Below are 26,979 nucleotides of genomic sequence, written 5' to 3'. Positions count from 1 at the left end.
CGAGTCTCGTTTACGGACGTGTATGGGTATGGAGACAACCTCATGAATCCATAGACCCTGCATGTGAGCAGGGGACTGTTAAAGTTGGTGGAGGCTCTGTAATGTGGGGCTTGTGCAGTTGGAGTGGTTCGTCTAGATAAGACTGACAGGTAACACGTACGCATTTATGTCCACGGACTTCGGAAATTCCAGCAGGACAATGCGACACCCCACACGTCCAGAATTGCCACAGCCTTCCGCTGGCCACCAAACCCCCTTGGACGTGAACATTGAGCATCTCCGGGATGTACTGCAACGTGCTGTTCAGAAGAGATTTCCACTCCCTCAGATTCTTACAGATTTATGAACAACCCTGCAATTCGTGGTGTCTGTTCCCTCCAGCGCTAGTTCAAACGTTAGTCAACGCAACGTAGTGTTGCGGCAGATCTGCGCGTTCACGGGGGGAGCTACTCGATATTAGGCAGATGCACCAGTTTCTTTGGCTCTTGCGTGTAGTTTTCAGAGTTCGGTAATAAGACGTTCTACGAAACTTCTCACTCTGTAAACGAGTACTTTCGTAGTAAGTTGCAAAAATTTTGATAGTGTAATCCGTTCTTAAGAATGAGAATAAAACTGTCTGCTGTGTTCGCGTAAATCTGTAAAAGACACGCACTCGTAAATAAAGAAATTAAAAAGTCTTGACCCCTCTAATTCTAGAACGATCTTGTAGTAGAAAGTCCTCACAAATTCCTGCTCCATACGTCAACTAAACAGGCAGAGCCTCATGAAGTGAGAGTTAATTGTAATGTTTCCGGGAAAACTGAAGTGTTCGCGTGCGTCACACTTCCGAAGTACTAACACGGATTTTTCCTTTTCAAGAACTGTCAAATAGTATGTAGGGCCATTGTACAGATTCAGGTCCAGTGGACCGGTTTCACTTGCTTGGATATCACTTAAGAAAAAGTTCTAAGTCTGTGTTTTCAGTTTCGTATTTTTCGCCCAAGTAAATTTCGAAGGACGTTGGGCGTTTATTGTCGTCCAGAAGCATCGAGCGAGGTGGCTAATGCAGCAGTCAGCACAATGAACTCGCATTCGGGATGACTGCTCTCCAGGCTCCCGTCGCCCTCCCTCAATCTGGCCATCGAGACTAAGACTTTCGGCGTTTTCTTTAAACCGCAAATGTCGGGATGGTTCCTTTAGAAGGGACACAAGATTTCCGTCGCTGTGCTCCGCTATCAGAACTTATGCTTTGTCTGTAAATTCGTCGACAGGGCGTTAAATAATCTTCCTTCCGTGGCACAGACATATGCGCTAAACGTCACATATACGCTTGAGTAGGAATTCGCAAAATTGTGGTTAAAAATACTCGAAAATACGCTACAAATAAGCAGATTTATTAAACTTATAGTGGACCTGTGAATTGACAATAGATTTGTGCCACGCAGCTAATTAACCATCTTGATGGGTTTAACTGATGCTGCCTCTTTTTTGCGAATAATTGTTTATGAGCACCGTCTTTTGCACAATGTTGTTTTTTGTCGGTGTTATTTAGATACACGTAAATCAACACCTGTTCATCGTCTTTGAGTCTCCTGTCTCAGTAAAATATTGCACACACTTGAAGCTGGTTTCCCGTTTTAATTCTGAAACTCCATGTGCGTCCTCACTTAAAGCAAGATTAATGTAAATGTTTTACTTTCCGGCCTGCTGTCACGTATTTTACAGTTCCTCAGCATTTCGTCTGCGGAATAGCAGGAAAAACTTAGTTCTTTAGTGTACTTTCTCCAGTAACAGTAGTGGATATTCTGCACTTTTTGTCTGATGTGTGTTCATTGTGGTGTTCCGAGAGTTGCTAATTCATTTCGCCTTGAGTCACGTTGCTGAAATAAGAGCCGTTAGTCTCGTAACTGTTACAAAGACATTAGAGTGGACGGGGCATGCTTTCGAATGTCGCCAACACTTTCCATGATATTATTGCATAAACACAAAATGAATTAAAGCAAGCTATGCCTGTAACTGAAAAAAAAACAAAGTATATAGTAACACTAACAGGAACGAGAGTTAATGAAAGTAGGTTTGTAATGGTTAAGGTTTATTTGGAAAGTAATAGTATACTACAATTAGATGCTTTTTTATGCACCTTTTCGGCGTCTACTTAGAAACTAACATAAAATACACTATAAAGCAAATTTTTCATTAGCTGTAATGTTAAGTATAGTGAAGTTCAATGCTTTTGTAATGCTCCCGAGAATTATTTTTTTTTTTGCCTCCAACCTAAACTGCAGACTTACCGTAGCAACCATACACCTCAAACATAATTTATATTCTGAAAAAGCGTTGTATTTTTTAAATATTGTTTGAGACGTTAGTCTTTCCTGCTCATACTGCAATCTCACCGCACACAGAGGTCACGTGTCCCCTTGTCCTGTGCGCCACATGGCCGGCTACACAAAACTGCTGCGAAAAAGGACCCTGAGAGTGAGCAATTGATATTTTGCAGTAAAGATGAACTTGCTGTTCACACTGCGATTGCAATTCGGCAAACTGATATTATGAACTGACTCCACGCTCAGGTCACAGGCGCGGCGTGTTGCCTGCTTGGCAGGCGCCGGCTTTAAGCATTAGTACGCCCCCGTGCACACAGCCAACCTGTCACAAAACAATCTCAACAGCTCCACTTTTCACTTCTGCCGGATAAACTAAATTACCTCGTGCTGCTTCAAAGTGAGATCAGTTCCGCAGAATACGTCGGTCTGAGAGCCAAATTCGTAACTACACTGTGAAATGAACCTGTTTACAAAATTACTTCAAAACTTAACTTGGAATTTCGTACCCATGTTATGAATCCTTCAACGTCACTAATTGCGAATTCAAATATCAAGGAAAGAGAAATTGTTTACTATAAAGTTCGATGGATAAAAGCTTAAAGATGTACTAATATTTTTGTTTATCCTTAATTGCTCATTGTTTTGCAATATGACGATCTCAGGCCTCTGATTTCTTACTGACGAAGTAAGTCACATTTTAACAATTTCCCAACCCAAGTTTCATTTGACGTTTTAACTTTATACGATAGTAAAAATACACCATTCAGCGTTTTAACACTGAAGACAGGTTTTTACTCGTGCCTTTACGACACAAAATACATGCTGCAGATCCACTGAAACAAAAACTGATGTACAAACCGACAGAAAGCTACTGGATTAACTGGCGCGTATCCAATTGTATATATTAAAATATGAACTTTCAATATGTTGTAGAAATTGTACAGTTCAAATTAATGATTATAATCACACCTCGTTTTTTTATTATTAAGTTTTACGTAAGCATAAGTTTCCTCTTGAAAAATTTGCAGGAATAAAACAAAGGTAAAAATTTTAAAAACTTCCAAAATAGAAATTTTGGTGTACTAAAATATGCCACGTGTGAAGAGCAGTATATATTTAACTTTTGCAAAGTATTATTTACAAATAGGTTACGTATATTTTTAGAATATAACAATGGTTCTTATTAGTGAACAATAAATCTTAATGAAATATTCCGTAAATTACACTTCCAATATATTCCTGTCATGTAGCATTTATGCGAATTGTTGCACAGTGAAGCATATAGGTTAACTAATTTTTGCGACGAGAAGCTTTTACATTGAAAGATATCAGGGTGTGCTGAAGAATGTTTGTTAAATGAAACAAACGTTATTAACATTCCACATCTTCGTTTCTCATGTCTCCATATTGGCAGCCGTCTGCCTAGATAATTCCGAATTGTAGCGTGTAACATGGCGGTGTGTAACACAACTGCCTGTGCGTGAGAAACAGCTTGCTGTAATACGTTTCATATTACGAGAATTCGTGCACATCCTTAGACATAACTCCACGTCTAAATGTATTCAGTCCGACGCCATGGGTTCACTGTCGACGATCATCCTCCGTATAATCCCCACTTCACCCATTCCATTTTCATTTGTTGCCTCACTTCGAGAGGATGAAGTGGTGCAAGCAGAGGTCAGGTTCTCTCTCCTCAGCAAAGTCATTATGCAGTGAAGACGACAACAAACTGGTCTTTCGTTGGAAGAAATGCGTAAGTCTCCGGAGTGACTGTAAGAAACACGTAGACATGAAGAATGAAGATGTGGTGTTCAGCACGTTTGTTTTATTTAAAAAATGCTTCCACATAAATTCGGAAGAATTACTGTCCAACACGTCATCGCGCAAATAATGTTGCACGTGTTGCGGAATAAATTGGAAAAGTAGATTGTCCTCGCAAATACTTAAGTATTGTATGTTAGTCCAATAAAAGAGAATCCTGTATTTTGTAACTGCAGTTACAATGAACATTGCCGAAAGAACGAAATACGATTAGTTTTTGGTAAGTGGATGATCGTATCGCAAACTATATTTGACACAGGAATCGCGTATTGTTGGTTTGTAGAAAACTGTCAATGGTAGGGAAAGTCAAAAAGCTGAAAATTGTGTGCTAGACCGAGACTACAACGCGAAACTTGCCTTAAGCGCGCAACGCTCAAAATAAGAGTGCTGGCAGAACTGAAGTGAAAGCGGTTCGTGGGTCGTGCCTGGATGGCTCTTGGGAGCATTGTCCACGGCCGGCGGTTCCCGGTAAGGCGAGCAGGGTCCGCCACACTTCAGGCTGTCAGATATGCCGACACGGCACTGGTGGACAAAGTGCTGCCGACGGATCGCTTGCCATTGTAAGCGCGAACGCGCCCATTTCCTCTTCTGTTGGCGTGTGTTTGACGTGAGCCGCTGATCGCTACACACGCGTCTCTGTTAACAGCCGGCATACACCGGCGCTTCTCAGGCAAGTGGAAAAATTGCAAATAATGATGAAACTAGTAATAATCAAAATATCCACGGGTGTACTGCCGGTCTATAGTGTCCAACGGGCACAATATGATGGCGACATGTTTGATCGCCGAAATATTGTGCCCGTTGGACACTATAGACCGGCAGTACACCCGTGGATATTTTGATTATCAAATACGCCGGGAGAAACTCAATCACATGAAACTAGTAATGTTCTTCGGGTTTGCGTAAATGTGCCCCCACTATGCACAGAGAAGCAAACTATCACTTTATCATTTAGTTTTGGGAGGAGGATGTGCCATTAGACGACCAGCATTCTAGGTTATTTTTATTGCGCGGAAATTTAGTTCTGCAAATGTTACCAATTGTCGTACACCCTATGCAGTGTACAGACGTTATATATACATACATACTTTTATAAAAGTGTGCGTGGGAGCAGCTGTGGCGTCGTCGTCGATTCCTCTGCACTGATTTCAACCAAACTGACTACACACATCCCTCACTACCAAGCGACAATCGCTGTGGTGGTAATAAACACCTATCTTAGGTCAGACGTGACGTCATAAACATGTGTGAAAAATTGTCGCATTGTGCGTGACGCTTAAATTCTACTTCTTTGCTACTAACTCTATCCGTAACACATTTTGCATACGGTATCCACACATGTCGCTGAATGTACCTATACAAACATCATTGTACGTCATATGACACACAGACGTTACAAACGCTGACACACATGGAAAAATGCCACATGCACGACGTTGTAATACAGTTAGTCTTCGCTACTAAAACACACCTGCAGTCAAATCAGTTTAAGGAAGTCCCTGACTTCTCGCAGTGCTTTAGACAGTTTCAAAATGCGAAGCGCAAACGCCTGTACGCGAAAAAGGTAGCCGTCTGTAGGTACGAAAAGACGTTTACAAAATTGCGTACATGAGGATGCAGTCGTTCCTCCTCTATCAGCAGAGTGGGTGCCTAATATCTAGGAATTACTCTCCGCCTGCACAGGGGCTCGTTTGGATCAATGATGGTCGTGGACAATAGTCTGATTCGTAGTGTAAATTTAGAATCCTCACTTCGACATGGGGTGTAGTATTCCTCGCTTCCTGAACTGAGACGACATGCGTAGGAGTGGGACGCAATACGAATATTGTTTACGAGTAGATGAGCTGGGAAATTTTGTTGCGCAGTACGGTGACTGGCTGCTTACGTGGCGCGACGCTGCCAGTCTGAGAGGCTAACGCGCTGAATGCACTATGACAAACATGAAAAGTTCGGCGAGCGCACCACAAGACGACCCGTGGGCCCATTCCTCGAGCTCAGCGTTCATCACTCTTACCCTTCCCCCTTTCAAAAAAGTCAAATAGGTGAGAGAGTTCGGTCAACAGCTATAGATAGCGGAACATCTCCTGTTTAACTGGTAGAGTGTTGAGTGAACTGGCTGTGCAGAAGGTATTCCAACCCATTGGAGTGCACGCTGTTTCGTCTGAAGATAAGTAGTAGGAAACTCGTCGAAACGTTGCGACGAGGCTGATACGCCGACTTGATACGATCAAAGCGTTCCAGCATGTTTGGGAGAAAGCTCTGCCTATCCGAGCCCAACATTTTGACAACCGCGCTGAAAATCGGCTTGTGTAGGAAGGGGCGGGGAGGGGAATGAGATGATGATGATCTACCCGCACGCAGTGCGGGCCGTACACCTATCCCTACCGCGTAATGGGTACGGCACATGCAGGGTGACAATTATTGAACTATATGAAAAACACGTAAATTACAAACTACGGCGTGCACACACGTTGCTCAACATGTAAACGCCACTACAGATTTTCGGATTTGGTTTATGACATGATTGATATGCCTGCTATCATTGGCGATGATGTGGCACAGGCGAATGCCGAAATTCTGCATAACCCGCTGGAGTGTCTCGACATGAATGCTGTCGATGACCTCCCGGATAGCTGATTTCGGCTCAGCACTTGTAAGCTAGGGATACACGAGTCGCTGAAGTTGCGTACAGTTGAAGGGTTTGCACCAGGCCACTGAGCCAAGCGAAGTTATTAAATCGCGAGAGTGCAGAAGCCACGGAACCGTAAAGATACCTTAATCTCTCAGCAAAGTGTCACAGTACATACCACAAAATGCATGACGAATTACTTTGCGGAGCTGTGCTGAAATGCAGCTTCCGCTGCGTCAACATGTTCTAGACACACAGAGCAATGTCTACTTCCGAGGAAGCCTTTGACACTGCCTTTCTAAAATTTTTGAACTATTTCATTATTGTTACACATCAAGGTAAAATTCTCTACCGTTGCCTTGCTAAGTATCTAGTCTGGCATTGCTCAGCCACAGTGCAATATCAACAAAAGCCAGCTGCTAGGCACTAACATTTCGTCACAATCGGCCACCCGGGAGTGCGACATAAACACTTCTGTGTGACAGAACTAGACTTCAGGAGGACAGTGTAAGAAAAGTACAGACCAGCCTGCCTCAGTATCTCGCATAACATACTGCAAGAAGCACCACGTGGGATGTCACACTACCTATCTGGTCTGACGAAGCAATTAAGATACTGGAAAAAATTAGGCAATATAGCAAAACTGACGAATGCTGATGTCTCTGAGACAGTCAGTCATCATAAGAAGTCATATAGCAAAGCCACTCCTCGGCACTGCAAATACTCAACCCCGCCATCCTAGAGACAGTCTATCACCAGGATCGATGGCATTAGTGCCGTTCACACTCGATTCTCTGATTCTTACACTGTACCATCTAGTGAGAGGTTGTTCCAGTATTAATCATACTCTTGCTGCCTGATGTGGTGACTACTGATCCCTAGCCACTGAAGACTACGAACAAGTATCCACTACTCAAGCAGCCATTAACCGGTACACCACTCGTCTACCAACACCGTTCCAGTTCACGGCACCAACTGCTCTGATACTTCAGTCGTTCGGGTCATATGTCATACAGAGCCGGCGGGCGAGGGTCAGCATTCGACACGTCACGGCATCAGATACTGTAATCCATGTGATGGGGCGTCACGGGCAGTGATCTGAGAGGGACGGAGTAGTATCAGAATAGGGTGCGAGCCACACACATACGCATGTCATGGCCTCGTCCTTAGCAAAAAAGCAGACGGGAAGCGCCTTCTGAACGAATCCGCTACACTGCGACCGGCCTGTCCTTGGGGCTGGTGCAGCGACCTTCGGCTACCCTCAGTTTACCACTCGATTCAGCAGATTCCACTCCCAGCTTACGAAGTCACCAGCCGCTGCGGTAGAGACGGCGACAAGATGAATTCTGAGGTACAAAAGATCAGTAAAAGAATTAATATTTAATCTTGTTTTATTGCCTCTGACGACGCCACACGGGTTTCTCGGCCCCCATTCTGACGGAACAGTAGGGGTTTCCAAACCGGGAGTGAGCGACCCCGGTATTACACTTGTTCTTTCCCTGTGGTGCCCACGCGTACTTGCCGACAAACCTGCAGTATTGTCACAGATTTACATTCTGCATACCAGGCAACACACTGCGCTTCATCGTAGTTTGATGCACTGGGTCAAATCTGCAACAAAGCACAAAATGAAGAAATTTGCCAAAAGTTAAATCATTTTCTTTGAAATGATAGTGGTCCTTCATGGATACACTCTGTGTTGCACGCACAGCAGTAATCCTTGAGATATTCTCGAAATTTAGATCTATTTTGTACCGTAAAGAATGGCGTGCTGTCTTGCATCTGCTAGGAACTCCTGAACTCGTCATGCCTCTTGTCAGATACTCCGTAAGCTCATACTGTGTTAGGTGCAGAAGGCCTTCCGAAAGTCGAGGAAAACTGCATTAATCTCATTCCAGTTTATGGTGTCTACGCCGGCCGCGGTGGCCGTGCGGTTCTAGGCGCTCCAGCCTGGAGCCGCGCTGCTGCTACGGTCGCAGGTTTGAATCCTGCCTCGGACATGGGTCTTTGTTACGTCCTTAGGTTAGTTAAGTTTAAATAGTTCTAAGTTCTAGGGGACTGACGATCATAGCAGTTGATTCCCATAGTGCTCAGAGCCATTCTACGGTGTCTCCATCACGTCGACGAACAGAGCGAGCCGAGTTTAGCAAGATCTACTGTTTGGGGAATTAATGTTTATCCCATCAGACGAGACAACCGATTTTTCAAATGTGTCAACATGAACTGTGTAACGTAATTCTCTAACAGGGTGTCCGCCCCGGTAGCTGAGTGGTCAGCGCGACACACTGTCAATCCAAAGGGCCCGGGTTCGATTCCCGGCTGGGTCGGAGATTTTCTCCACTCAGGGACTGGGTGTTGTGTTGTCCTAATCATCATTTCATCCCCATCGACGCGCAAGTCGCCGAAGTGGCGTCAAATGGAAAGACCTGCACCAGGCGAACGGTCTACCCGACGGGAGGCCCTCGTCACAAGACATTTCATTTCATGTAACAGGGTAACAGCTATACACGCCTGCTGCCCGACGAAAGTTTCCGAAAACGTAAGACATGTAGAAATTCGAAAATTGAAGGGAAATTCGGTGAGTTATCAACTAACACAATCGAACAGCCCTATCTTTCATTTCCGCCAACTTTTCACTTATCACGCTCCTGATGTGTGAGTTGGACGCCGCACCACACACCGCAGGACTGCGGCGGGCGGATGGAGCCTGCGCCGTGTCGCGCTGCTCGACCGCACAACTAGGTCCCCTCCTCTCCTCTCCTCTCCTCTCCTCCCCCCCCCCCTCCCCGCCCCCACCCACTGCGCTCCTCTTCTGGCTCCGCTCCTGTCGGGCGGCGCCGCCGATTTGGCGCCCCACCCGGCCGCGCGGAGATAATTAAAGTGACTGACTGGCACGTTTTGTAATTGCATCGCGTGGGCGCTGCGCCTAGTGCGAGGCGCGCTCAACAGATGGCGGCGGCTGCGCCGGCGCCCGCGCCGCGCCGGTCACGTGGTGCCGCGCTGGCCCGACTTGGGGAGTCCCGCGGTTCTCGGGACACCACGTCACGCGTACGTGGTGCAATGGCGCGGGCGCGCTGGCGAGAATGCAGCGTCAGCTCTGCCGTAGCGAGCGTGCAGTCGCGAGGAGTCCCGCCTCGAGGACAGCTCTGCATCCCACTGTCGTAAATTCTGTGAACCTCATGCAAATGGTAAGCAGCAGTCTCCGTATTCCGTCACATGCCGCATATCGTACTTTCGTTTGGCAGCCATAGCAATTAATTGTATTCTTGAAGGCTCTCCAGCAGAGGCCCACGTGCGTGTCGGTGGACTGCTGTTTTTCCATCACAACAAGTGATCATGTTGTTTGTACGCACTTTGCGTGGTGACCACTGCAGTCTGTTCGCATCGTGACGAAATGTTCATGCGAGAAGCTAAGGCCTTCAGTTAACAGCAACCTGATAACAGCGCATTTCGTTTAAAGGCGGTGAAATACGTCGTCGGCTAAACTGCTGTATCACAGGGCGTGACTTCGTAGTTTCGCTGCTTTGTTCTCTGTAGTACGCGCTGTCTTTCGAATGTCAATGTGATGGGTTGCATACCCACACCGTCTCCTGTTCTCACATCCCCCTGTCAAAAACCAAGGCCCAATGGCCGTTCATTAGTTTCGTGGAAGATACATTTTAATCACAGTTTCAAGTGAAATGACACTACACACAACAGAATTGTGGATTTATTACAAACACACTAATGCTAGAAATTTGTAACATGTGCCCACCACCTAGTACAACATACTTTAGTGAGGGTACAGCTTACACTGTTCGTAAGTTACTTTGCATCTAACAGGGATGCATACGAATACTTCCTGTGTATTCATACTTCCAGTACTTTCGACGATGGCAAGTACCACGACATAAATACGTTAAATTCTATACAGTTTCAGTGATAAAATTGCGATTCAGTGCATTTTCTTCCCGCAATGCTGATGATGCCAAACTATTAGCAGTACTCTGGATGCCTTCTGTGTTATGCTGGATATGTCAAATAACTATGCGCTCGCATATCGTGTTTCCATGAAATACCTTACTCGAAATTCCTGACCGCTACTGTTACTTCACTCTGCGGCCTTAAAATAGGTAGGGGCCTGAAGAATTGGTGCCGGCGTATTTTTTCCGAGTCAGTGATTTTTTCCGTTAAACAATACCACGGCGAAGAATAGAAAAATTTTTAGCTTTCGTTACCTCAGTCGCTTTCTGCTATTGTAGATGCTGGTCTTATTGTGTGGTTGTTCCGTTTGACGTAGGAAAGACTGCTTTCATCGGTTCCCTGAGGGACGTACGTATGGACAAAATAAAGCACGCGACTGTAATTTCTTTCTCAAATCGTTACTGCCCACTGACCGATTTCTTATGGACAGCAAAGGAGAACATACACAGAACACTCGGACTCCAACAGACGTTTCTTGGGTTGCAGGAGGTAGTCGCCATCTTGTTCACGTTCGCAAGTCAGACAGGACAAGCAAGAGAGAAACAGTTAAATGTGGATCGTTGTCAACCGGTGGTATCGCTGAACTGCTGCTGGCATCGCATGCCTCCCAACTTGGTTTCCAGGTAACACACACAATTCAGTTTCAAACATCCTCGTGTGTCTAAGGCTGCTTCACATAGCAGTCATTCGAAACTAACGTAGCATGAGCTCCGCGTTTCCTCTAGCACAAGGTGCGACTTTTTGAAGACAAGGATGTACCGCTTTTGTGATGAAATGATCTCTCAATATTGGAAGAAAGGTCTTCTGGGCTTTGCGCTAGATGTTCTCGAAGAGAAAGGTCTTCTGTGTTTTGGGCTAGATGTTTTAAAAGGAAAAAATCCGACTGGATAACGCTAAATTTGTGTGTAGGAGAAAGAAATATTAAACTTTGAATGTAACGTGTAAAATAGCTTTGATAACGCCATTTCATCATAGTTTGCCTTGTAATGCCCGGATTAATTAGTAAATTAAACGGTTTCTGCTGTTTCGTATTGGCATCGGTTTGCTAAGAGTCCTGCCTGCTATACTTACCTCGTGCAGATCCTAAAAATGAGAGGGATGGAGGAAAATAAATTCTGTGTGCAATAAAACCAGAGGCTCCTGAAACAGTATTTATTAATAAGAAAATCAAATGCGAGTATAGTTGGCGAATATTACTTCGATGTTAGATGGTCAAGATGCGTCTGAATCCTTTCTAAAAACACATTTTTAGTACTTCTTGGCTGATAACGAGGAAAAACGGGACGAATTGAATATTCAGATATTTCACGACCCCACTGCGCTGTGGATACTGCTAGTCAGTCAGTTACTATTCTTCACCTTCAGTTCTATGTCGAGACTTCTCCACGTTGTTGTTTGCGTTGAAGCAGTAGACCCTGAAACTGTACTGTCATTAGATGTGATGGTATAGTCGCCTGACATCGCGTGGGTCCTCCTCTGGCCCTACCTGGGCGCTTACGACCTTAAATGTGCGCCCTAAACACCCCCCTCCCACACCAAAGAAAAAAAAAACTGGCGCTACGAACTGCAGTAAGTTGCCGTGGGAGTAAGCCTAAAAGTCCCTAGCACTTAGATGCAAGCTGCTGGCACCAAATCTTTGAGTGGCAGCCAATTTCGGTCTTTTTGTTGGTCCAGGATCCAGGGCACGGAACCTGCATTACATGACATAGCGGGTATGCTCGATGGATTTCGAATCTGGGTTCACGCGTGACCACCTCAGTCTGCATACCTTTCTCGTAGTGCCCTCCATCCAGATCAATTGGGGTCCCCGTTCCGTGCCAGGAAAACTCACCCTAGACCGTGACAGAGGCACCACCGTCTTCGAGCATACCTTCTTGGCAGGCTAGATTCAGCGACTCGTGTGGTCTGCGCCAACTTCAAATGGCACATGGGGTCGTGCGGTGGACATATGAGTAAAAAACACATGAGCAGTCTGTGCCCCACTCTCCCATGACGCCGGCTGGTGTGGCAGAGCGGTTCTAGGCGGTTCAGACTGTTACTGCGGGACCACTACGGTCGCAGGTTCGAATCCAGCCTCGGGCATGGATGTGTGTTATTCCTTAGGTTAGTTAGGTTTAAGTAGTTCCATGTTCTAGGGTCCCCCATTCGGATCTACAGGCGGCGACTACTCAAGAGGTCGTCGTTATCGTTTTCAGGAAAAAGAAAACTGGCGTTCTACGGATCGGAGCGTGGAATGTCAGATCCCTTAATCGGGCAGGTAGGTTAAAAAATTTAAAAAGGGAGATAGATAGGGTAAAGTTATAGTGGGAATTAGTGAAGTTCGGTGGCAGGAGGAACAAGACTTTTGGTCTGGTGGGTACAGGGTCACAAATACGAAATCAGATGGGGATAATGCAGGTGTAGGTTTAATAATTTATTAAAAAATAGTGAAAGCTGCTACAAACAGCATGGTGAACGCATTATTGTGGTAAAGATACACGAAGCCCACGCCTACTACAGTTTATATGCCAACTAGCTCTGCAGATGAAGAAATTGATGAAATTATTCAGGGAGTGAAGGGAGACGAAAATTCAGTCATGGGTGACTGGAATTACAGTAGGAAAAGGAAGAGAACGAAAGTAGGTGAATATGGATTGGGGCTAAGAGGAAGAAGCCGCCTGGTAGAATTTTGAACAGAGCATAACTTAATCATAGCTAACACTTGGTTCAAGAATCATCAAAGAAGGTTGTATACATGGAAAAACCCAGGAGACACTAGGTTTCAGATACATTATATAATTGTAAGACAGAGATTGAGGAACCAGGATTTACATTGTAAGACATTTACGCGGGCAGATGTGGATTCTGACAACAATCTATTGGTTATGAACTGTAGATTAAAACTGAAGAAACTGCAAAAAGGTGGGAATTTAAGGAGATGGGACATGGATAAACTGACTAAACCAGAGGTTGTACAGTGTTTCAGGGAGAGCATCAGGTAACAATTGACAGGAACGGGGGAAAGAAATACGATAGAAGAATGGGTAGCTCTGATGGATGAAATAGTGAAGGCAGCAGAGGATCAAGTAGGTAAAAAGACGAGGGATAGTAGAAATCCTTGGGTAACAGAAGAAATATTAAATTTAATTGATGAAAGGAGAAAATATAAAAATTTAGTAAGTGAAGCAGGCAAAAAGGAATACAGACTTCTCAAAAATGGGATCGACAAGAAGTGCGAAAAGGCTGAGCAGGGAAGTCTAGAGGACAAATGTAAAGATGCAGCGGCTTAACTCACGAGGGGTAACATAAATATTGGCTACAGGAAAATTAAAGAGACCTTTGGAGAAAAGAGAACCACTTCTATGAATATCAAGAGCTCTGATGGAAACCCAGTTCTAAGCAAAGAAGGGAAAGCAGAAAGGTGGAAGGAGTATATAGAGGGTCTATACAAGGGCGATGTACATGAGGACAATATTATGGAAATGGAAGAGAATGTAGATGAAGATGAAATGGGAGATATGATACTGCGTGAAGAGTTTGACAGAGCACTGAAAGACCTGAGTTGAAACAAGGCCCCTGGAGTAGACAACATTCCATTAGAACTACTGACAGCCTTGGGAGAGCAAGTCCCGACAATACAATCAGGTGAGCAAGATGTATGAGACAGGCGAAATACTCTGAGACTTCAAGAATGTAATAATTCCAATCCCAAAGAAAGCAGGTGTTGACAGATGTGAAAATTACCGAACTATTAGTTTAATAAGTCACGGCTGCAAAATACTAATGCGACTTATTTACAGACGAATGGAAAAACTGCTAGAAGCCGACCTCGGGAAGATCAGTTTGGATTCCGTAGAAATATTGGAACACGTGATGCAATACTGACCCTACGACTTATCTTAGAAGAAAGATTAAGAAAAGGCAAAACTACGTTTCTAGCATTTGTAGACTTAGAGAAAGCGTTTGACAATGTTGACTGAAATACTCCCTTTCAAATTCTAAAGGTGGCAGGGATAAAATACAGGGAGCGAAAGGCTATTTACAATTTGAGCAGAAATCAGATGGCAGTAATATGAGTCGATGGGCATGAAAGGGAAGCAGTGGTTGAGAAGGGAGTAAAACAGGATTGTAGCCTCTCCCTGATGTTATTTAATCTGTATATTAAGCAGTAAAGGAAACAAAAGAAAAGTTTGGGGTAGGTATTAAAATTCATGGAGAAGAAATAAAAACTTTGAGGTTCGCCGATGGCATTGTAATTGTCAGACAGAGCAAAGGACTTGGAAGAGCAGTTGAATGGAATGGACAGTGTCTTGAAAGGAGGGTACAAGATGAACACAAACAAAAGCAAAACGAGGATAATAAAATGTACTCGAATTAAGTCGGGTGATGCTGAGAGTATTAGATTAGGAAATCAGACACTTAAGGTAGTAAAGAAGTTTTGCTATTTGGGGAGCAAAATAACTGATGATGGTCGAAGTAGAGAGGATATAAAATGTAGACTGGCAATGGCAAGGAAAGCGTGTTTCCGAATAAAAATTTGTTAACATGGAGTATAGATTTGTCAGGAAGTCGTTTCTGGAAGTATTTGTATGGAGTGTAGCCATGTATGCAAGTGAAACATGGACGATAAATAGTTTGGACAAGAAGAGAATAGAAGTTTTCGAAATGTGGTGCTGCAGAAGAATGCTGAAGATTTGATGGGTAGATCACATAACTAATTAAGAGGTATAGTACACAATTGGGGAGAAGAGAGATTTTTGGCACAACTTGACTAGAAGAAGGGGTCGCTTGGTAGGACATGTTCTGAGACATCAAGGGATCGTGGAGGGTAAAACTTGTAGAGGGAGACCAAGAGATAAATACACTCAACAGATTCAGAAGGATGTAGGTTGCAGTAGGTACTGGGAGATGAAGCAGCTTGCACAGGATAGAGTAGCATGGAGAGCTGCATAAAACCAGTCTCAGGACTGAAGAAGACGAAGACGACGACGACGACGACGACGACGACATGTTCTAGGGGGTTGATGACCTCAGATGCTAAGTCCCATAGTACTCAGCCATTTGAACCGTTTTGTCCCATGACGTCTGGTGTTCCTTGTGTGCTTAACGTAATTTCGTCGCTCTTAGCTTAACCCTTCTAGTGAGAAGGCTTTTTTCCTCCTTCCTCGTCGTAACAAAGATGCGAGTCAGAATGTAGTCCTAGGAATAATAATGAGTAAAAGTGCTAAATTTATGTTACTAAGGTCACCATCAGGTATGGTTGATCAGTATTCATATCAGGGAACCAACAGAAAAAATTATAAATTATTTCGGTGGTATATAGGAATATGTTACCTCCTACTAGTTACGGGAACTTCTAAGGAAGTGCTACAAAAAAAAAAAAAAAAATCAAAGACGAAGTGGAACTCGGAACATAGTCGATGTCCATTTGCGAATCAGGCTGAGATCTTCTGAAAGTAAGTGTCCAGAAATGCTGGGCGTGCAGGTCTCGAAGTATTAGTGTAGTAGCCTTAGCGCATATTACTTTCAGCTGGAGTTAATACTCCCCTGAAACGAAGAAACAATACAACGGGAAAAATCGATGGATAAACTATAGCCTTTCTGTGTAAGTATGCGCATTTAAGCCATATTTGTCCCTGCGATCCATATGTGACGGAAACGGGAAGAGAACATCACATGTGGGTAAATGAAGTACTCTATGCCACGCAGATCAGTGGCTTGCAAAGTGTGGCTCTACGTATACGTGTAGACCTTCAAGAAACAGCTGTGAGATGTCCTCAGTATAAAGGTCCCACATAACTATTGTGAACTTTTCGGTCCACTGGAATGTGCAGTTTCACAGCACCTTAACCCGTGCAAAACCTTCCACAGCTGAAATTACATTCAGGACGCTACCCACGTGTGAAAACGCATTTCCAACGTAAATTTCCCGCGACGACGTGAGCTGGTCTAGAGGAATGCCTCAGATATATCGCTGCCGTAGGTTTCCACAGAAGTTGCAGTGCCGGAGTTGCAGCCATAGGGCTGGAAAGTACACACGAGCGTCCTAGCGCGAACTGACATCTGGCCGCGTAACTTGTCCTCCACGTGCCGTATTTCTTACCACTGTCTCCTAGTACCTGCCGTACTCATGGCACGGTACGTGTGCGTTCCTGTTTTCCTATGCCCTGGTGGCAGTGTGCTGACAGTGCAACAATTGAAACGGGATAGATGTAATTGGTTGAATTCAACGTTAATAACTAGTTGGCAGTTTCCAGGTGGGTTCTAAACAGTGGAACTGTCGTGGGCAATAAAAGACCAATTTGAAGGCAAAACTTCCACGACTTTTCGCAACTTCAACGTGCAAGCTTTCAATAAAAAATATATGCATGTGAGGATGAATATATTGAATTATGCAACGTGCGCTTTGGGCATCGTATTACATTGTTCAGCGAGACTGACTGTCGGTTGGCCTTATGTTGCGCATGTGAAGTGTCGTAAATTAAAACTTTAAACTTCATGAAATATAAAATTTGAAAATAGGATCTAATTAAATGCCAAAAGAAACTGTGTGCTCGAAGAAAACTGAAACTAACACTCAGTACCAAAGTGCATTGTGAACGTTGCGTGATATGAAGTTCAAAGTTTGACTTGGAATAGGCCCACCCACGAAAATTAATTATTGCGCTACTCGGTAATTTCAGAGAGTCACTTTCTTCCAACACTGTTCTTCGAAAATTAATCTGCCTGCTAGCACGACACATGAAAATTTCGACCATACACTACCTTCCTCAAGAATGGAAGGTGTATCTGCCCTGACATGACATTTGCCTCTTGCTCAGCGTGCTATTTTTTTGTCTGGAGTACTGCCATTTTCGAAAGCAAATACATGCGCCGTCTAAAGGAAAATAAAGTGCTCACTAATAATTTTCTTTTTGCTTGTCAGAAACAATCTGACTTCGAGTGGCCTGAAGTGCTGTGACACGAAAAAGGTATTAAAAACTTTACTATAAATCCTGAAGGTGGGTTTTACTTTAAAGAAAATAGTCTTTGAAAAATTAAGCTCTGATTATAGACTAATAGGACTGTAAACGTATGACAGCTCCGACAAATGAGAAATTATCTCATTACAAAAATTACTAACACCTCATCCAGTTGCGTAATTACGTGATAATGGAAACAGAGATCGAATTAAGACTAAGTAGTTACATAAGGGACAAAGATTTCCTTCATTTAACAGTTCATTCTTGCACGCGTCTTGATTACCTTTAAAATTCCTCCATCGCTTCATAGAACGAAAAGGTATTAGAAATCAGTTCTCATCTTAATAATAAAGTATTCCAGATAGTGCCTCCAAGATTGATAAAAACACATCTCATCTGCGCCCTCAGTAAGAATGCCCAGCGCTGCAGAACTGACTAGCAGGTCACCCATAAATAAAGCCAGTCAACGGTCTTGCTCACTGCTCATGCAGTGCGCTCATTCCTCATTCCTCATTCCTCTTTCCCATCACAGTACACTGTCTACCAAAACAGTCGCGACACTCCATCTCTCTTTTGTTACCCAATGCGATTGCAGCGAGCCAAGCGGACAATAATTTAAACTATTGTGTTCGGCGAAATCTTGTGAAAGCGAAAACGAGTCGTAATTTTTCATGTTCGTCTGTAGAACGGTTTTTAGGTTCACTGAGGAACCTACAGGGTGTGAACCTCTGCATCACAGAGCAGTTTATTTACGATTTTCTTGTGAGCTGATAGATTCTTGCCGGAGAATGTCTTCAAAAACCAAAAAAATTCTAGTAAACGTCAAAAGACATGCCGTTTTGTAGATAGGCGGAGTATATAAAAAAAATGTGCAATTTTCTTCACTACACTTCCAAACTGTGAATGCGGAACATAGGAAATGTGTATGAAACGCAATATCTACATTGACACAGCAGACAAGCTACTACAATGGTAGCTGAACGAATGACCACACAGAATGTAGCCTATCGCGATTGCGGTTTATCGTATCGCGACATAGCTGTTCGCGTAGATAGAGATCCAATGACTGTTAGCAGAATATGGAATCGGTGTGTTCAGGATGGTAATACGGAACGCCGTGCTGGATCCCAACGGCCTGGTATTACTAGCAGTCGAGATAACAGGCAACTTTATCCGCATGGCTGTAACAGATCGTGCAGCCACGTCTCTCCCCCCGAGTCAACAGATGGGGACGTTTGCAACACAACCACCATCTGCACGAACAGTTCTACGACGTTTGCAGCAGCATGGACTATCAGCTCGGAGCCTGTGGCTGCGGTTTCACCTGACGCTGCGTCACAGGCAGGAGCGCCTGCGATGGTGTACTCAACGACGAACCTGGGTGCACGAAATGGCAAAAGTCATTTTTTCGGATGAATCCAGGTTCTGTTTGCAGTATCACGATGGTCTCATCCGTGTTCGGTGACATAGCGGTGAACACACACGGGAAGCGTGATTCGTCATCGCCATATTGGCGTGTCACCCAGCTTGAGGCTATGGGGTGCCATTGGTTACACGTCTCGGTCACCTCTTGTTCGCATTGACGGCACTTTGAACAATAAACGTTATATTTCAGAAGTGTTAAGACCCGTGGCTCTAGCCTTCATTCGATCCCTTCGAAACTCTATTCAGCAGGATAATGGAGGACCGCATGTTGCAGGTCCTGTACGGGACTTTCTGGATACAGAAAATGTTAGACTGATGCCCTGACCAGCACATTCTCTCACCAATTGAAAACGTCTGGTCAATGGTGGTCGAGCAACTGGCTCGTCACAATACGCCAGTCGCTACTCTTGATGAACTGTGGTATCGTGTTCAAGCTGCATGGGCAGCTGCACCTGTACACGCCATTCATACTCTGTTCGACTCAATGCCCAGGCGTATCAAGGCCGTTATTACGGCCAGAGGTGGTTGTTCTGGGTACTGATTTCTCAGGATCTATGCACTCAAATTGCGTGAAAATGTAATAACATGGCAGTTCTAGTATAATATATTGTCCAATGAATACCCGTTTATCATCCGCATTTCTTGGTGTAGCAATTCCAATTGCCAATAGTGTACGAGATATTCTTTCCACACGTAAGGAAATGTTCATCTCGAAACCGTCCCTCCCACAGAAATGCGGAACTGGTGACAATTGAGGAGCGAACTAGCGGCAGTGGGGGAAAACTTTGGGAAGCAGTTGTGGCGGTCACAACGATGTGAGTACATTACGGTAGCGAACAGTTATGTATCCGGCGCGTGGAAGGATCTGGCCGGCCGGCCAGAGCTTATCTACCAATCGGCCGTGACTCACATTCCGCGCCAACTGCCCGATAAGCAGTGTCTCGGCACTAAACACTGGGGACTGCACCGGCTTCGTTAGCTGCGGCGGGATCACCAAGCACTGATAGCTCAAAGGCCAGAGGGGTCGTTTCATCCGAACTGTCTCGTTGCCTGACAGTACTGCCTTGCCGGCAGCTGCTCCACAGCTAGCAATCGTATGTAAGTTATCTATTAAAAAAAACATGACTGTAAATGAAAATACTGAATAAACTTTTTCGAAAACTTATTCCTCGCTTAACTTGGGCTCTAGATGTCGTAGCAGGCCGTTGTGGCCGATCGGTTCTAAGCGCTTCAGTCCGGAACCGTGCTGCTGCTACGGTCGCAGGTTCCAATCCTGCCTCGGGCATGGATGTGTGTTATGTTCTTAGGTCATTTAGGTTTTAGTAGTTCCAAGTGTTAAGGAACTGATTACCTTAGATGTTAAGTCCCATAGTGCTCAGAACCATTTGAACAATTTTTCTAGATGTCGTATTGAACTGCAGAGTAATGCTGACAGTTTGCCCTCTGTTGTGCATCTGAACAGTGTCGTGAAACAAAACTTTGAATTTAGTGACATACGAAATATGAAACGGTGAAAACGAGTCTAATTGCCAAAAGTAATTCTGAGCTCAGTGAAAACTGTTTAACTGATACTGAAGCCCAGTATGAAAGCTGCGCGACATGAAGTGCAATTTCAGACTTTAAATGTCCACAGCATGTCGCTGCTCTATTTGGTAGAAAAGTAACTGTCACAGATAATCTACGCTGTTCACTGTAAATTAATCTGCTTGCTTAGCACAACACTTGGTAATTCTGACTAAGAATTGTTTCCTCGTAAGAATGAGAAGTGAGATTTTCCCTGAAATGAAAATAATTTACCTCACGCTCAGCGTGTTTTGGTGTACTGCCGTCCTCTACATCCCGAACACAACCGAGCAATTCTGAATGCAATCTTATGGACGAAGAGTACAGTGGGCGTTACCGTGTTGACAGCAACAGGTAAAGTGACTGGATGGAACAAGATGATGCGCAAACAAGACACACAACGGATGCTATGGACACTTTCATTGTTGTCCAGATGTTCTAATTGTCGGTGCAACCGAGATACAAAGACAAATGCCGAGGAGAAATCAAACGAAATCAAATTGCTCTGTAACAGTCCACTGGAGACCCGGGTCCGTTACAAACAAATGCTCCGACAAAATTTCGTGTGTTGTTCTGGGATATTTTTATACACTGAGAGCTCCTGGGATAGCGATATGCACATATGCAGACGGCAGTAGCATGGCGTACACAAAGTAAAAAAGGCAGTGCATTGGCGGAGCTGTCGTTTGCTGCTGGCGGCTCCAGAGTGGTGTGCGCTGTGCCCGCGTGGGATGGACTGCGTCCTCTGGTCCAAATGAACTACTTGGAGACCATCTGCAGCCGAAGATGGGATTTTTATGGATAACAATGTGCCATGTCACGGGGCCGCAGTTGTTCACTATTGGTTTGAAAAACATCTGGACAGTTCGAGCGGATTGCTTGGCTACCCGTCGAACGTTTAGGGAACATACGCGAGAGGTCAGTTTGTGCCACAAAATCCTGCAACACTGTAGCAATTGCGGACGACTGTAGAGGCAGCACGGCTCACTATTACCGCCGGGAATTTCCAACGACTTGACGAGTCCAGGCCACGCAGAGTTGGTGCACTTCGCCGGGTAACAGGACACCCGGCACAATGACTTTTGTCGCCTCAGTGTGTTCTGGTATGAAGATCGCTACGCACTTTCTTGAATATGCTCTGAGTATTACAGTTCTTCCTATTTTTAACCAAACAACTTATTTTCTTTCGTTTGTAGAGAATTGTTAATAGAGCTATAAAGTCTGCTAATAGAAATAAATTGTAGGTACTTGGACTACCTTCCTCTAGAAAATGAGCCGTGCAGTTGCGAACCCACTGCAAGCATCAAGACTCGAACCGTTTATTCGGTGATTTTGAAACTAAAATTAAGAATAAAATTTTTATTCTTAAGTAGTTCACAGAGTACTGTGTTGTTAACGTAGCTAGCTTTTACTGTGGAATAGTTCTCGAAAGCAAGTCGGAAGCTCAAATTGTGTGGCCCGAGAGGGCGAGTGTAGGTTTATAGCCGTGTTAGGCAAAATTTGCAACGACTTAAGACTTCGTTTTGTCTTTCCAAACTAAATGGAAAATATTTTTGATCGGTAGAACCGCTTCCGTGCACAGTGTCCTGTAGCGACTAGCGTAGTTAATATCTGTAAGCAACGCGGAAATTTTGGAGTAGCCTTTCTCGACGAGACACGTACATTATTTGCTTACCACGCGTGTTCCTCGTGCTCTGTGTGTCTGGGATTTACGGCTTTTGCTATTCTTTATTTAGCACGAAATACTTGCCAGCTTTGAGTGCAGTCTCCACCTTCATTTTTTGATCGTGGTAATGTTATTGTTTTGATACTTTTTAAGCCACCGAATGTTTTTCGTAACGGCGAAAACCGTATGTCCAAAAGTAAATTGCATTTATTAATTCGCACATAGACGTAGCGTTAAAATCAGATCCTTAACTGTCGTTCATTGTGCAGAGGAAGTGGGTCGTTTCATCGGCATCGGTGATCTATTGCACGTGCGTAGATCTCTGGTTTGAAATTAAAAAAACTTCAGCTTCCCAGAAGTCTCCATTATCCACCACGCTGTAAAGAAGTTAGGCGGAAACTTCGATGTGTCTTATACATGATAAAGCACGGTTTCCTTATTTCTGGGTATAAACAGTGAGCCGTAAACAACCGTGTGTAAGGCAGGTAATTAGCATATCACCAGATCGCAGTACTTCACTAGAAATCGTCCACATGTTCAGAATTCCTTCCTTCACATAAGATGCGAATTGTCTCTTTACTCAATTTGTTCCTGGAAATGGAAACAGAAAATCTATTGCTCTAAAAGTGTCACCACCTCTGTATTTTTACTGTGTATCAGTCAGGAAACTGACAGGCATTTAATGATTATTCCATGAATCATTCACCTCCGTTGTCAGATTAATGCCCACGTACCAGCAGGTGCAGATAATCTTCTTAATAACTCGGTGTTTAATGTTCTGTTCTGACACACACACACACACACACACACACACACACACACACACACTCTTCGCATTTGCAGCGAATGTCTGAGATTGAGTGGCAACATGAACACTGGTAGGCGGATATCGCGTTTGTAAAAAGGTATTTAGCTTTAGACTATGAAGCAGATGCCCTAGCTAAGGGTTATAATTTGTACTTAACGAGAACTTTAGTCCATTCGTAATTTTTCTCGGTAGAGGGATGTTCGAGCCATCTGACAAGATTCTTAGAAAAGCGTTCGCTTTGTTTTGCTTCATATTTCACGAATTGCGTTAGCTTCGTACAGCTCTAAGTAATCGATTTTGTATTGCATCTCAATGCGATTTTTTTTTCAGGGAAACGCCACCGTTAAATTCAAAGTCAAAGCAAAATGTTTTTATGATCGCAATAGTTTGGAAAGCGTAAATATTGTCCTCCAGAAAGCTGGAACACGAGATGCTCAGGATGGTCAAAATCACAGAATATTCGTTAGCTTCGCAGTGACGTTTTGTGGCTGCTAGGTTGCTCACGAAACTAAAAATGCCGGTCACAGATTATTTCAGACAGTTATCACTTTCGCCTATGTTGGTACGTAGTTTCCTCATTCAGAGCGATTGTTCCAGTAGTAAACGGTTAGTTCCAGCGCTCAAGGGTAGAGTTAAAAGCCGCCAGCACTATCAGGCCACCATGGAAGTCGTCAATCCCTCACTGCGCCACATGTCAGGATGACTCACAGCTGGACCACAAAGTACTTAGTTTATTTTAGATTACTCGCGCAAAGGCAGACTACTTCACCTTTGGTCATTAGCATAGGCGGAAGGTGTTACCACAAGGGCTGTTTGTCTGTTGGCGGAAGAAAGAGCTGCCCTTGGTAACGTAGTCACAGTAGGGGCTCGTTTGACGTTCAGGCTTCTCTAATCTACTACAGCTGTAGACGTTTCGGACTTCAAACATGCATCGCATTTCGTGGTATTATGTAGGTCAGTTAAGCAGCGGTTTTAGACAGCGCATTACTTTTAGTCCGATTGTTGGGACTATAGGGTTTGTGAAATGGTGTACACAGCATTTCCCAGACACCTACAGTTACCAATCGTTTCCAGCTCAGCGCTCCCTTGCTGCCTTGGAATTACGGCCATTGATCTCCCCACCCCCCCGACGTCTCTCTCTCTCTCTCTCTCTCTCTCTCTCTCTCTCTCTCTCTCTCTCTGCGTTAAAGTTAGAAAGACTCGGTGGCGATGACGAGAAGCAAAGTTTACCTTGTGTAAAAGCTCCACTCCGTACTTGAAATTACTATAATCATAGCTGAAAGATTGGGATACTTATTACATACAGTTTCATCCCTGAGGGCCGGGACCGTACTTTTCCGCTTCAGTGGACAGCTGTTGACGGTCTCTTCTTTGGTGTTTCCAATCAATCCTCAGACAGCCAACCCCAGTGGACAGTGGTGCTGTACCCTGCGTGCATTGGAAGCCTGATGATTGACTGAAAACGCCAAAGAAGAGACAATCAACAGCTGTCCACTGACGTGGCTAAGCACGTCCCAGTATTAATATGTAAATTCACGTTTATGTATGCCAGATTTTTTAATAATGCTAATGAAATTCATGGAGGTTCACTTCCTTAAAACTATATCTTTCCGTAATACTGACAAAATATTTCCGTAATACTGACAAAATATTTCCGTAAAAAAAAATTTGGACGCAGCATTCATTGTGAAACTAAGGTGTTTTAATCAGCTTAATTATCAACAGGTAAATTGTGGGTGCAGTACGTTGTAACTGAGACATTTTTGTTGGGAAAGAAACAAAATTAATTATTGACACCAACTTTGCGAAATGTGATTTAATGTTACACCTGTATTTTTAAATTTGTCAGGAGATACTGAGCTTAAGACTAAATCTATATGGATACTCTGCAGATAACAACTAAGTGCCTGTCAGAGGATTCATCAAACCACCTTAACAACAATTCTGTGTTATTCCACTCTTGAACAGCGCACGGAAAAAACTAACATCTGTATTTTCCCGTGCGAGGTCTGATTTTCCTTATTTTGTAATGGTGATAGTTTCTCCGTATGTAGGTCGGCGTTAATAAAATATTTTCGCATTCCGAGGAGAAACTTGCTGATCGTAATTTCGTGAGAAGATTCTGCTGCAACGAGAAACGCCTTTGTCATGTCTACCCCATATCCCATATCCTGTATCATGTCAGTGATATTTCGAGAAAATACAACACGTGTTGCTCTTCTTTGAACTTTCTCGATGTACTCTGTCAATCCTGTTTGCTAAGAATCCCACACCGCGCAGCAGCACTTTTAAAAGAAAACGGACAAGCATAGTGTAGGCAAGCTCTTTAGCAGGCATGCTAAATTTCCTAAGTGTTCTGTCAGTAAAATGCAGTATTCAGTTAGCTCTCCTCACAGCATTTTATGTGTTCTTTCCCTTTTGTTAGTAATTTTACTTAAGTATTTACTTAATTGACTTATCGTGTAACTGAAGTTCAACGGATTCCTTGTAGCACTCTTATGGATGACTTTACACTTTCCATTACTTAGGGTTAATTGCCAATACATTGCCGTACAGATATATTTTCTAAATCGTATTGAACTTTGATATTCTGATGACTTAACTAGACTATACACCATAGCGTCACCTGTAAACAACCTAAGACGGTTGTTCAGATTGTGTCCTAAATCGTTTATATAGATAAGGAACAGCAGAGGGCGTATAACACTACTGTGGCGAATGCCAGAAATCACTCCCACTTTACTCTGACTTTCCGTCGATTACTACGCACTGTGACCTGAGACAGGAAATCACAAATCTAGTCGCATAACTGAGACTATATTGCATAAGCACGCAATTTATCAGAAACCATATTGAAATACCGAATCAATTTGAAATCCCTTGCCGATAGAACTGATAACTTCGTGTGACTTGAGCTAGTTGTATTTAACAAGAACGATGTTTTCAGAATCCGTGTAGACTGTGTGTCAATAGACAGTTCCTTAGGGGTAATTCATAATCTTAGAACTCAATATATGTTCCAAAATCGTGCTGCATATCGATGTTGATGATGTGGACCTATTATTCAGTGGATTACTCACTGCCTTTCTTAAATATTCGTGTGACCTGTGCAACTTTCCAGTCTTTGGGTTTAGATGTTCAGTCAACCGAACGACTGTATATGATTAAGTATGGAGTTAGATGCTTTAGCACCCTCAGAAAGGAACGTCATTGGTATGCAGACTTGCTTTTATTAAGTGACTCAACTCTGAATGTAAGAAGTGTTAAGGTCAGTAAAACTTTCCTGCGTATGCGACAGCGTCGTCACGTTCTATACACAACCGTTTCGGCATCTGTTGAGTGTCTATCGTCACGGTGGATAGCACCGTTGCACGGAGCCAGATACGATTCATCAAAGTTCACAATGGCTACCGAAGTTTACTCGCTCACAATTGTACTACAGGAGCTAAATCACAAATTTGACGATGATGGTAACCCTCCCCCGCTGCCCACTGCTGAAATACAGCCTCGGTAAATTAAAATTACAGCAACAGCTTCCACAAACGCGTATAACCAGTCATGGTGTCTCCCAGTCGATTTATGGGTATTTTCATTAATACAGGGTACAATGAAAGGGTGATGTTATGCACCTGCAATATGTATGTGCGCAGTATATTCACAAAGATCATACGTAAAACGTATCTTTCGCCATATCCAGATATTGATCGAATGCCAGCTTACAGTTCTGCACATACCACAGGTCCTGTTAGCTCTTCAGAGAGATATCAGTACTGTCCCTAACTGTGACTAATACAGCTTCGCCGTTAGTCCAATGTGAGCGATATGTACCGTTACGCTCCCATGTCGCTACACTGGCG

At 43.8% G+C, this 26,979-nt stretch overlaps 1 protein-coding gene and 1 long non-coding RNA gene across 16 annotated transcripts in view; one reads left to right on the top strand and one right to left on the bottom strand.

Annotated features, from left to right (window-relative positions):
• LOC126267365 (la-related protein Larp4B-like) overlaps positions 1-26,979 on the top strand; it is a 759,608-nt gene that overhangs the window by 581,536 nt on the left and 151,093 nt on the right. The window contains exon 1 of one of the 15 annotated variants that reach the window (XM_049972525.1): positions 9,691-9,944. The exons of 11 other annotated variants lie outside the window; for them this stretch is intronic. In XM_049972525.1, the coding sequence (XP_049828482.1) occupies positions 9,840-9,944 (105 nt within the window). In that variant the 5' untranslated portion in view covers positions 9,691-9,839. Of the gene's footprint in view, positions 1-9,690; positions 9,945-26,979 lie in introns of those variants that run through there. 3 more of the 15 variants (XM_049972508.1, XM_049972527.1, XM_049972531.1) reach the window with 3 other exon arrangements.
• Positions 1-26,979, bottom strand: part of LOC126267366 (uncharacterized) — a 191,526-nt gene that overhangs the window by 89,744 nt on the left and 74,803 nt on the right. The window lies entirely within an intron of this gene.

The sequence above is a fragment of the Schistocerca gregaria genome, chromosome 4, assembly GCF_023897955.1.
Source record: "Schistocerca gregaria isolate iqSchGreg1 chromosome 4, iqSchGreg1.2, whole genome shotgun sequence".
NCBI classification, from domain to species: domain Eukaryota; kingdom Metazoa; phylum Arthropoda; class Insecta; order Orthoptera; family Acrididae; genus Schistocerca; species Schistocerca gregaria.
Note: the sequence above shows the minus strand (reverse complement) of the source record. Positions and strands in the feature narration are given on the sequence as shown.